The sequence below is a fragment of the Watersipora subatra genome, chromosome 5, assembly GCF_963576615.1.
Source record: "Watersipora subatra chromosome 5, tzWatSuba1.1, whole genome shotgun sequence".
Classification (NCBI taxonomy): Eukaryota; Metazoa; Bryozoa; class Gymnolaemata; order Cheilostomatida; family Watersiporidae; genus Watersipora; species Watersipora subatra.
This window is the reverse complement of record NC_088712.1, coordinates 30,932,601-30,944,985: the sequence shown is the minus strand read 5'-3', so window position 1 is coordinate 30,944,985 and position 12,385 is coordinate 30,932,601. Positions and strand designations below refer to the sequence as shown.

Below are 12,385 nucleotides of genomic sequence, written 5' to 3'. Positions count from 1 at the left end.
GACGGTTGGTGGGACATATAGGATAGTCTATTAGAGTAATTTAGACAGCAGGGATTCAGATAAACTAGAATTTTCTAAAGCCAAGGGGTCATTAGTCATTATTTGCACAAGCTGTTGTAGATTTTCTAGCGCCACTAAATCACTACCTGACAAATATGCAAATCAGCTAAGAGTCGTTATATTACCAATACTACCAATATGGCAGCCATATCGGTACTTATAGTGATCCAGTTGGAGAGGAGCATTTATGTTTATCATTCTGATTTTGTGATCAAACATGATCAGAGATCTGTGTTATAAACTCTACTATAGATGTGCTATGATCAGCCTTCGCTAAGTGAAAGATGCCTGCACAGATTGTTGTTAAACATAAGTATGAAATGCTCTAACTACCCAAGGACACTTATGCATTTGCGTCATCTAACTTTCGCGTTTTCGCGGAGTCATCCTCTCGCGAAAATTTCATGAGCGAAACTAAACTATCATAACAAATGAGCGAAAACATGAAATTAAATAGCTTTGTTCATTGATATCCACAATAAAATCGTCATATAGAGGGATTTAGAAGTCATTGATAGTCCAAGAAACAAATGGCATCAAGCGATCAAATTGAATTATTGATCTCTCACACACATTTCTACCTGCGGTTTACAAATACAAACTAGTCGCAAATTACAAAAATTTTCTTACTAGCAAACTGGACCCGAGGAATCTAATCTGTTTGTTCCATTGCATTTATTTTCACATCACTATATTTTCGCACTCATCAAAGCCGCTAAATTAAGTTGCAGCGAAATTTTACTCTGTGTGCTACTCACGAAACTAAATACTAGCGAAATAAGTGTCCTAGGGTAGACAATATTTCTCTCTCTCACTTCTTCACTGAAGCTTTGTTTCTAAAACAACCATGTTGAGGTTCTACCAGCAAGCAATAATTTAGAGCTGCTCTAATAATATTGACACTTGCAATGCTGAACGAGATGTACCATTTTTATGGTTCATCCTCGGCTGCGGTGAGGGTGACCTTTGATGAGCAGGAGCAGGCCTCTCCTTGGGTGGCGGGCTGGTGGCTTTAGGCTCGGGAGGTCCAGACAGTCTCAGTTGTGTCACAGCAGCTTGGGTCTCTGAGTCAACTTATGTTCCGGCACCTTCTTAGCTGGTTGTTTCTTCTTCTGGACTGTCTTACTCACAGCAGCTGGCTAGGCCGCTGGCTCTCTTTAGAGTAGTATGCCATAGTCAGTGTTGGAGGGTCAGATCGCACCTCATGGTCGGCTGGCTATCCTCTGGCGCACAAGAGGTACTTTCAGCGGGCCCTGTTGATCAAGTACACTACATCGCCACATCGGCGTCTCGGCATGTCTTCCTATGTGCCATAAGCTAGCCCCGCAAGCTGTGCTAGTACCTGCAGAGGCAGACATAAATAGCAAAATGCTGCAACACAGGCTGCTGGTTCCTACGAACACTGGTAGCCACACATCACAGGCCGCATTTGCCAGGTTCCTTTAAGGCAGTGGTTCCCAACCTTTTTTTTGCTTTTACCCCTTTGCAAAATTTTCAAATACAAATTCCCCCCTGGAAAAAGTGAAGTGTGAACTTATAGGCCTACTATATATTGTATTCACTGAAAGGGCTACACAGGTACATATATGTAGGTCAGCAGCATATATACATATATTTATTTGTTAAATAACTGAGAGTAGCACATATAGTAATAAATCACGTCAACATTATTGTTATTCCGGTACACTCAACGGGTTTGGGGTGAGATTATGAGTTTTAACAAGACCGCTCCTGCTGATGCCTCTGTGCAAGTTTTCACAAATCAGGCTTTGTTTTTATAATGCACATCTCAAGTCGCTCTCAAGGTCAAGTCGATTTCTTTTCTCATTTTTAAGGTGCAGCATTGATGAAAATCCTACTACGTGTAGGATTTTCATCAATGCTGAAGGATTTTTACGTGCAGCTAAATGGCATCAGAATCATTATTGCCTTTTTAGCAATGAGTAGAGAATTTTTTCTCGCTGAGAGCCAAAACTGGTCAATAGACATTGATCTGAGATCATCTTTCAGTGCAGAAATGTTAACCAACTCAACAAACTCCTATTGTAGCTCCACTAGAATTTCTTCAACAGTGCGTTGAAATGGATTTCGTGTGATGTTGAGCATCTTCTTTTTTTCCGAAGGTAGCTCAGGGAAGTAGCATCTAAATTCTGTTATGAGATCGAACAGATGTTCAGTAATGGTTAGAGGTGGAACGAGACAGGTTTTTTAAGTTCGAGACGAGACTCGAGACACTGTCTTGTAAAAATTCGAGACTCGGGACACGAGACAGTAAAATAATGAGCATTTGGTGGTGATTTCACTACACAAGTGCTAGCTACTTGGTATATATAAAATTGACAACTTCTTTTTAAATTGAATTTTCACCTGGTGTAAACGATTTAAATACAACATTTTAATAGTGATATGCATGTAGTTTTTGTAAACAAAAGTGACACAAACAGCTCTAAAATACCGAAGTTATATATTTCTAAGAATTTTGAGCTTGATTAATAATAATTATTATAAACATATTGCTTTGTACATGTATATTTTTACCATCTATTGAATAGGTCTTACTTTTTAATGTAATGTGTAATGAAACCGATAGCCGTCGCTCTACAAAGAAATACCGCAACTAAAAGAACACACGATAACACTTTCATTCTTATCGTTTCATTAATGTTAAGTTTTGTTTGTGTATTAACTGTAGTGTGTGAATTTTATTTAAATTGTACTCAGGAAATTATATTAATTATTGTATACATGTACACGTATATTCTTATATTGAACTAACAAAACGTCATTGTTAGCCGAACACGGACTATGGTCGACACGGCCTTTCGTTCGTTTCTCAGTGTCCGGGCAACTTTTACCCGCGATTGCTAGTATATAAAAAAGGCCCGAATTTTATCAAGGGCAGTTGTTTAGACACGATACACAGATTAGTGTTTAGACACGATATGATAAAATACAGACATTTTACCCGCAAGTCTTATTTATTAAATTGGATTATCCGAAGGGTGATTAGATACGACCCGATATCTGTTTTAAGGACACAGAACCGAACTACAATATATTAACAGGGCCGTTGTCCGGACTACATGATTAGACCCGGTGGCCAACATAATCAATAGCAACAAATAGTAACGGACCGGGTATAAGGCAGTTGTCCGCAATCTATTACAATATATAGAGTTGTTGCTACCGCGAGAAGCCATGTTTTAACAACCGTGCGCAGGCGCTTTAGTTCTATTTCCTGTCTCGAGTTTGGCAATAGTTAAGTCGAGATCGATACGAGACAGGTCGATACTCGAGACGTCTCGTGTCTCGTTCCACCTCTAGTAATGGTTGCCACTAGACTACCCGGAGCAGGTTTTGTGTTCCAATAGTTCAGTGAGTGTGGGATAGGATACCGTGTTCCCAGTGCAGGTTCGTTTATGCCACAGTACCAGCTTTGCTTTGAAAGCATCAATGCTGTCATGAAAGGCAAAGAAATGATGATTGCTCCCTTGTAACTTCAAGTTCAACTTGTTTAGCTAGGCAAATGTATCAACCAGGTATGCAGTCTCAAATACATAGTTATCAGCTTTCATGGCTGCTAAAAGTTCATGCTGGCTTTTATTTTCAAGAAATTTCATAACCTCGGACATACCGTATGCAGCTCAAAGAGCCTGCCTAACATGTTTCCCTTGGACAACCACCTCACTTCAGTATGAAATAACAAAGTTGTAAACATGACATCACTTTCAGAACATAGTGCTGAGAACAATCTGGTATTTAGTGCTGATGCTTTGATGTAATTCACAACTGTTATGTTCACATCCAAGTTTGATTTCAATGCTTGTGGAAGAGTTTTTGATGCCAATGCTTCACGGTGAATGAAGCAATGCACTCCTTCTATATCAGGGTTCTTCTGCTTGATTTGTTTTACAAAGCCTGATCTACATCCTAATATAGCAGGTGATCCATCAGTGCATACACTTATTAAGTTCTCCCAACCTAACTTGGCCTTTTAAAGGAAATTTTCAACTATTTTTAACACATCTCTTGGTGAAGTTGTTCGAAGCAAGGGCTGACAAAACAGAAACTCCTCTTCAATGGATGTGTCATGCAAATATCTACCATCCACCAGTAGCTGGGAAAGACTGGCAACATCAGTTGACTCATCAAGTTGTTTGGCTCAAAATAGGGCTGCTTTAATCTTAGCAACTAATTTCTCTTCAATACTTGCTGCAATCATCAATGCATCGCTTCACAGTGTTGTTGGATGGTGGAATGTCTTGAAATTTTTGCCCAGCTAGTTTTCAAAGTATGAAGCTGTAGAAATGCATTACTATGAGCATAGAGATCTCCACTTGCATCAAGTCGACTTCTCTTTACTTGCAGCTTTTTGGACTAAAAGTAATTCCGGTCGTTCTCAGCTAGTGTGGGGTAAATTTTTTGCGAGTGTTGCCTCAACTGAAAGGGTTTCATGGAGTCATTTGAGAAAGTTTTCAGGCATATCACACATTGCGGAGGCCGACGACCGTTTTTCATCAGATACGAAAACCCATAATCTAAGTAACTCTCAGTGTAGGTTTGTTTCTTTGCCTTTGTTTTGACATCTTGCACTAATTAGTAGTTGCAAAAATAAAGCGGTCGCTAAAAATTATTATAAACGATCTAGTATCTGTTTGTACAATAATAATCATCTGGACTGTATTAAACTTTTTTATTTAATCTACTACTATAATAGATACATGATTATGTGACTTATTTGCAGAAAAGCAAGTAAGACAACATAAGTGATAATAAGAAACAATAATGTGAGCATATATGTAATTATACTTGTACAAAGAATCTTACAGATTTTTTCTTTTACATTTGATGCATTAGCTGACAAGTGAGTGTGTCCTTGTGTCAAATACATGTGCACTGTGAGCAGCACAATGTCAAACCAAGCCTTAGTTTGACCTTAGTTACTAAGGTCATTAATTAAGGTCAAGCTGGCTTATTGGAATTTTTCCAAATTGTTGGCAAAGATTATTACATTTACAGTAGCTACATGCAGACTGTATTACAATGAATGTACAGTAAAAGGTACTTGGTCTACTACCCCAGCCAGAATATACATGTAATAGAAGAGGAATGAGAACAGAAAACACATCTAGGATTTTGTTAAGGCTTAAAAGCCGTTCGTAAAATGTAAAATTATAAAAACTAAAATTCCCCCCTTTAAAATGCCAAATTCCCCCCTAGGGGGGAATTCCCCCCAGGTTGGGAACCACTGCTTTAAGGTCTCACATATCTGTTCTCAGGTTGAACCAATAATATATCAATCCGTGAGGACAATTTCCTTCCTCGGCTCAGCTAGTAAGCTTGGCCAATTTTATCCGTAGTTTCCTCAGAGATGGCTGTGCAAAGGCTAGCGACCAAATAGACTCGATTTCTGACACGCAAGAGAAGACCTGAGCCGGCTTGACCAACTCAGCCTTCTTTACTTTCTCTACCCAGTTAAGATGCTCATGAATCTCTAATGCCGTCTCGGCTGCCAGTCTGCTTGGCATAGTTTTAAACGGCACTTTGTAAGCAGGCATTGTCTGGCCGATGGTAGTTGAGTGTCGACCAAGTGTTTCAACCTGTTGTTGTGTCAATCGCTGCACGACTAAGGCCAACTAGCCGGTGATGTGTTCTTGGATCACAGTGATCCATTCCTCAGAAGCCCCTTTTACCGCTCGAATGTCTGCTACTCCGTTGCCCTCCGGCTTGACCTTGAGGAACTCGGTTCTTGCCTAAACAGCCTTTATCAGCTTAGTCATGAGCATGGCCAAGAAGTGCTGCTGCAAGCTGGTGATGTTTACGGAGCCACAGAATAGCTCCCTTGACAAGTCGGCTTTGTATGGACTGGCAAGTCACTGTAGGCTAACCAGAACAATTGTTCCACTTAACAAGCGTGCCCCTGGAGGGTTGTGGCTGTGGCTCGCTTAAGCCTGGTTCCCATATACGTCGCAAAGTTCCGGCGACAGCACCACAGGCAATTAGCAGTGAAATGGGAACCTACGTGCTGAGTACCGCCGGTAGTTGCCGGCGGCAACGCAATAGTTTAGCGCTGATCAAATTTCGCAAAAGACCGCAGGCTAAACCTTCCTGAAATGCACTATACAGATGAAGGTCACCATTATAGAAACGACATGGCGAACTAACATTTTATTTGATTACGCGATTATGTTTAGCGATGCAGCTTATATGTGAACACATGCGGCTGAGTCAAGCGTCGCAAACGTTTTGCTGCGCAAGTTACCGCCACAGTCTCGCGATCGATATGGGAGCCCGGCTTTAAGGGTGCTTAGCTTACCTGCTTAGAGGAGAGACCGAACTGCACTCATAGTGCCTCAAAGACAGCCTCTTTGCAGTTGGCTTGCTTGCAGTTTTTTGTCACTTTCAAGTCCTTTCGGAGGTGAGCAACACGGCACCTTCTGTCCAAGCATTGGCCTCGGCTACTTTTTGGAACCGGCTGATAAGGTAATCTACATTCCTAGATCCCCAGTACTGAGGCACCTTGAAGAGTATGGGTAAGGGTAAAAGTAAGGCACCTTGAATGGTTTCTGAAAATGTGAGATACATACATATGTTTGTACCAAGACTAAGTGTTTGTGAATATGTGAGATACATACATATGTTTGTATCAAGACAAAGTGTTTCTGAATATGTGAGATACATACATATGTTTGTATCAAGACAAAGTGTTTCTGAATATGTGAGATACATGCATATGTTTGTCTCTTATTCTGGAGTATAAACACCAGTGTGAGATTTGCTTGACTCAAATCAGACTCTAAACTAGATGCTCTGCCAGCCTCTGCAGAGGCAGCGATGCCTCTGCAGAAAAGGCAGAGGCATCGCTGGCTCTGCAGAGGCAGCGATGCCTCTGCAGAGCCAGCCTTTTCTATTCACATTGGCTCTATCAGACGCAATAATGAGCAATAGAGTTAGCTCACACACTCTCGGTAACCCTTGAATGTTTTTTCACGCAGACAAAACATCTCATAGATGCTTAACATAGGTTGAAAGGCACATAGATATTCAATGTATATTAATAAGGTCATCCATAAGATACAGGCAGCATGTCAACACAGTTGTGACTAAGGAGATAGATCAGCTGACATGACTGACATGTTTGACATGTTTCTACAAGTGCCATAAAAATGGCACATCTCGCTCAGCATTGTGTCTGCCAATATCTTTAGTGGAGATACAAAAAATTGTCTTCTGGTAGAACTTCATCATGATTGTTTTAAAAACGAAGCTTCAGTAAAGAAGTGAGACAGAGAAATATTGTCTAGTTAGAGCATTTCATACTTATGTTTAACAACAATCTATGCAGGCATCTTTCACTTAGCGAAGGCTGAACATAGCACATCTATAGTAGAGTTTATAACACAGATCTCTGATCATGTTTGATCACAAAATCAGAATGATAAACATAAATGCTACTCTCCAACTAGACCACTATGAGTACCGATATGCCTGCCATATTGGTAGTATTGGTAATATAACGGCTCTTAGCTGATTTGCATATTTGTCAGGTAGCGATTTAAAGGTTTTAGAAAAACTGCAACAGCTTGTGTAAATAATTATGACCAATGACCGGAAGCCCTTGGCTTTAGGAAATTCTAGTATATCTGAATCTCTGCTGTCTATGTTACTCCAATAGACTATCCTACATGAATATATCCCACCAACCGTTTCATAGCTACATTCAGCGAATATAAACCTTTGAACTCGCCACATATAAACATCTTGCCTGAATACATATCTACATATAGGACCTCTTTATATCACAATAATTTCTATTTTAAATACTACCGATTTTTCATGTTATTTTTTTCATACAACCTGATTTGCTTTACTGGGATTGGGATGAATAAAATTAAGATTAAATCAAATGTTTAGTAGAGATTAACTATCTAAGGTAGGCTAGTGCTCACGACCATATATAGCTTTGTATAGGTTTCAAGCTTCATTGTTAAGTCTCTGATATCAAATAAAGGACAGAATAAGCTGACATTTCTGCTAATCCACCAGATGTAAACCGTATGTTTCACAGAGTGAGCTCTCTTGTAGAGAGTGAAGCATAACAGGTCAGCTGACTTAACTGAACTATAACTAAATAGTATCACTAGACTAGACATAAAGAATTGTGTATGACAGATAGATAACTAATAATCAATCACTCAGTAGACTGGTCAATTAGTGCAACAGATAGACAAAACGGGCTAACTAGTCTCCTCCCACAAGGAACAGAACCTTGAACTAGGAAGTATGTTATAGAAAAAAACAAGGCTATGGCATAATGCGAACACAGGTGCCAGCAGATAGGGCCGTTATTGCTGCCCTCCCACAGATGCTGTAACTGTTTTTAAAGTTCCTAGTCTATGATTTAGCTTGACCTAGAATCATCAGAGATATGATTTGTTTGCACAAGGATTGTTTGAATAGCTAATAGACTCACAGGCTAATGCGACTGTTCACAAACTGGTTCTACCATAATGAAATGAGCAGGAGGTTAAGCTTGACTGCGTCACTTTGCATGGCTCAGTTGCGTAAATCAATAATTATATATGCAAACAATAGAGACAGTACTAGCAAAGCAGCTGTAAGCCGTCTCTGCGTGCATAAAGCAGTAATTTTACTATAGATACTGGACGGTAAGTTTTGTATAAAGTTACTCAGACTGTTCACTCTGGCTATAGAAGGTGAAAGAATCTCTCTGGAATGTCAGGGTGACAAGTAGTAGGTAATTGTTTGAAGTTTCGATGTGGTTATGCGACCTAGTTTCTAATAGCAGGTGAGCGAATCCCTTTGATTAGTCAGGGTGACAAGTAGTAGCAGGTAATTGATTGAAGTTTCTGTGCGGTCATGTGACTTGTTCTGTAATAGCAGATGAGCGAATCCCTTTGGTTAGTCAGCCATAGAGAGCTTTGAAGCTTAAAATAACAGTTAGTCTGAATGTTTTTAACCAATTTCCATCACTTGATTTATACTTGTTGTGGCAGAACCAAATTTTTAACATAGCTTTGTTTCTTTCCCATAGCAATATCTATTAATAGTTATTTTGTATGACGTCAAGTCAAGGTTGAACACCATAGGTGCTTTTGGAGCCATAACCAAATATGTGGAACATTTTAGCCAGTTACGAAAAACTAAGGCTTTAAATGATCCGATATTTGGTCATTCCACATAAAAGACCCACCTTAACAGAGTCTTGACAGATTGTTTTACATAGGCATTGCCTAACCAGACCACAAAGGAGCAGTACTGACTATTAAAATCATTTACCAACTTAGATTCTGTAGGAAACTGGCATTGATTCATATGAATTAAATCGAATGGGTCAAATGTACTGAGGACACCGAGAATTTGTGTACATGTATATAGATTTCAAAGGTTGTGTGTGTGTGTCGGTTTGTCCAGCTGTAGTTATTAAAATTTAAGAATGGAATTTCCGCTTGATGCTGGATTTCATCTCGGAAACTCAGGTTTGCCAGGCAATATCTTACCAATTAAGCTACACGAGATGCATTGAATTTTGAAGTGACATGAACCATCATGTCGGTTAAAATAGGCATAGCATTCTGTGTCACGCAGTGTGACTAAAGCTTGCTCTCACGGCTCTTATTAGTAACTTTAGCAATAGGTTACTAGCTCACTCAAATTAGCCATTGGTAATGTGCCAGGCTAATTCTAAGTGGCAGGCAACTACATTACCTGCAACTGTTTATAAGCTGTTTTAATACCTGTGCAACGCCGCGCATTCAGCAGTACACATATAGTATAACAAAAACTACTAGAGATAATTGGTTAGAGATTGAAGTTACTTGAAATGGTACCATAGTCCAAGCGTGTAAATTAACTGTTAGAATACAGTTTATTAAACCAATAGAGACATCAGGAGTTTCTAATTAGTAAACCTTAGCGAGTAAATTTAATATTTTCAGATAAGCTTGGAGTTCTAAAATGTTCTATCCTTACAAAGTTATGGATATTTTAAAACACTGATAACTACTACAAGGTTAATTCTGAACTCTTGTGACTAGTAAAGCTATTTTGGACATACTTATAGCCAATACACCATAACAAGAAGTACATTCCTACATGCACGAAGATATCTGTTGCAGAGCTGAAGATGCAGTATGAGTGGGAAAAGAAACAACAAGGACTGTTTGTCATAGTAAGACAGACGATACATAGGCTGCATTTTGATCCCAGTTTGTGTAGAAACCAAAAGACTGACTGGAGCAAACGACACACTCTAGATTATGGGTCAGACGAGACCACGATCCGAGAAACATTTAATTTACTTGGCAAACCCAGAAATTTACTCCGCAAAGAAAACTTGACTAACACCAAGGGCAATGATTCTTTTGACAAGTTCATGCATGAAGATGTATGCGGCTATGGCAAAGACGCGGAGAATAAACCTGCATTCATCATGTTCTTTCTTATGACCCATGGTTTTGAGAATGGTGACTTTCTTTTGGCTGAACATGGAAACAAGGTACTTAGTCGGAAAAAGAAAACAGAATATGTTTCTAAAAAAGGATGCTGTGCAAAACATTCCCGACATCGGCTAACAAAAAAATGCTTTGCTCGCAACATCGTCACGGATATTGTTGATAAGATATGTGGAAGCTTTCCGGAGGCTGAAATTCCAAAAATATTTGTTTTTCAATGTTGTCGAGGTAACCTTAAAGGGGTTGAAGGACAAGGTCATTCTTTGCAGCCCGCTACATCTTCGACTGAATTGTTTTTACCGAACAGACATGATGTGTTTATCTTTTGGGCATCAGTGGAAGGATACGTATCATATGCTGTTAAAAAATTGTGTAAAAACAAAACAAGTACAGCTTCATTATGGTGTAAAGGGTCGATACTCATACAAAGCTTTTGTAAATCAATTACCGAGCTGGTAAGGAACTCTAGAAGTCATCGGGAACTTGTAACCAAGCTACAACAACAAGCAGGTGTTGATGCGCAAGTTATTAAAGAAATGACTCGCCTACAAGAAGAGTTGATGGGAGGCTGGATTATGAATGTCTGCCAAAGAACCACCTCTTTAGTCGCTAATTATTTGTTATTATGTGGGGTCATTATCAATGACAAAACAGGTATTGGTAGGATAATTAGAAATTCATCTGAATGCCTCGAGCGCGATTATAAAAAAAACCCAGAGCTTCTAAAACATCGGCTGATTAATAGCTTAACACACGCTCTTGATCGCCTTAATCTTCCAAAAAGTAATAAACATGTTGTTATCCAAACAAGCCTAGCTCATCCATGGCCCATGCTGATGTACCTATGGCACAATGTGCAAGCTTTCACGCGCATCAAGAAACTACAAATTGAGAGCTTGACAGAAGATGAGAAGGCAAGAATAGAAAATGTCTTAGATACAATGATAGAGACAATTCAGAAACCATCTCTGAGCAAACAACAGCCACACATCAGTTCCTCACTTTCCAAAAAACTCTCCTTGATTAAAATATTGGAGTCGCAAAAGATCATTTGAAACCATAATAATATCTACAGAATTCGAAGAGTTGTTATTTTTATGGAAAGAAGTCATCTGGCTATAGAATTTTAGTTTTTTAAGCTATTTTCATAAGTTTTATTTGTGACTTGAGCTTTTGATGTAATTTATGTTACTTTATGATTGTCATTGTTTATGACAAATTAGGTTGAAGAATTTTGTAAAACATAAGGACAGATATGCCTCATTGACCTAGAATGTTACCAACTTGACCATCAGCCATCAACTGAGGATGTTGTTGGTTTAAATATATCTTAAACATTGTTTGACTTGTTACAATAGGTTAAAAAACGTGTGTTAGTTGTCTATTCCCTGTAAACCATTAGTCACCTGTTGCAACAGGTGTGTTGGTTGTCTGCTCTCTGTAAACCATGACTCACTTGTTACAACAGGTGTGTTGGTTGTCTGTTCTCTGTAAACCATTACTCAATTGTTACAACAGATGTGTTGGTTGTCTGCTCCCTGTACACCATGACTCACTTGTTCCAACAGATGTGTTGGTTGTCTGCTCCCTGTAAACCATGACTCACTTGTTACAACAGATGTGTTGGTTGTCTGCTCCCTGTAAACCATTACTCACTTGTTACAACAGATGTGTTGGTTGTCTGCTCCCTGTAAACCATGACTCACTTGTTACAACAGATGTGTTGCTTGTCTGCTCCCTGTAAACCATTACTCACTTAATCAGGAGGATTGCATAAAACTAATAAAAATGTAAGTGACAAACATGACCAATTGTGTCGATGCCTAATATATACAATATGCAAACTCATT

At 39.1% G+C, this 12,385-nt stretch overlaps 1 protein-coding gene across 1 annotated transcript; it reads left to right on the top strand.

Annotated features, from left to right (window-relative positions):
- The first annotated feature begins 8,588 nt into the window (after positions 1-8,588).
- On the top strand, positions 8,589-12,243 carry LOC137396609 (uncharacterized). Its single transcript, XM_068082923.1, has 2 exons — positions 8,589-8,729; positions 10,200-12,243. Exon 2 carries the CDS (start codon positions 10,208-10,210, stop codon positions 11,588-11,590), a length of 1,383 nt encoding a protein of 460 aa, XP_067939024.1. The 5' UTR covers positions 8,589-8,729; positions 10,200-10,207; the 3' UTR covers positions 11,591-12,243.
- The last annotated feature ends 142 nt before the right edge of the window (positions 12,244-12,385 follow it).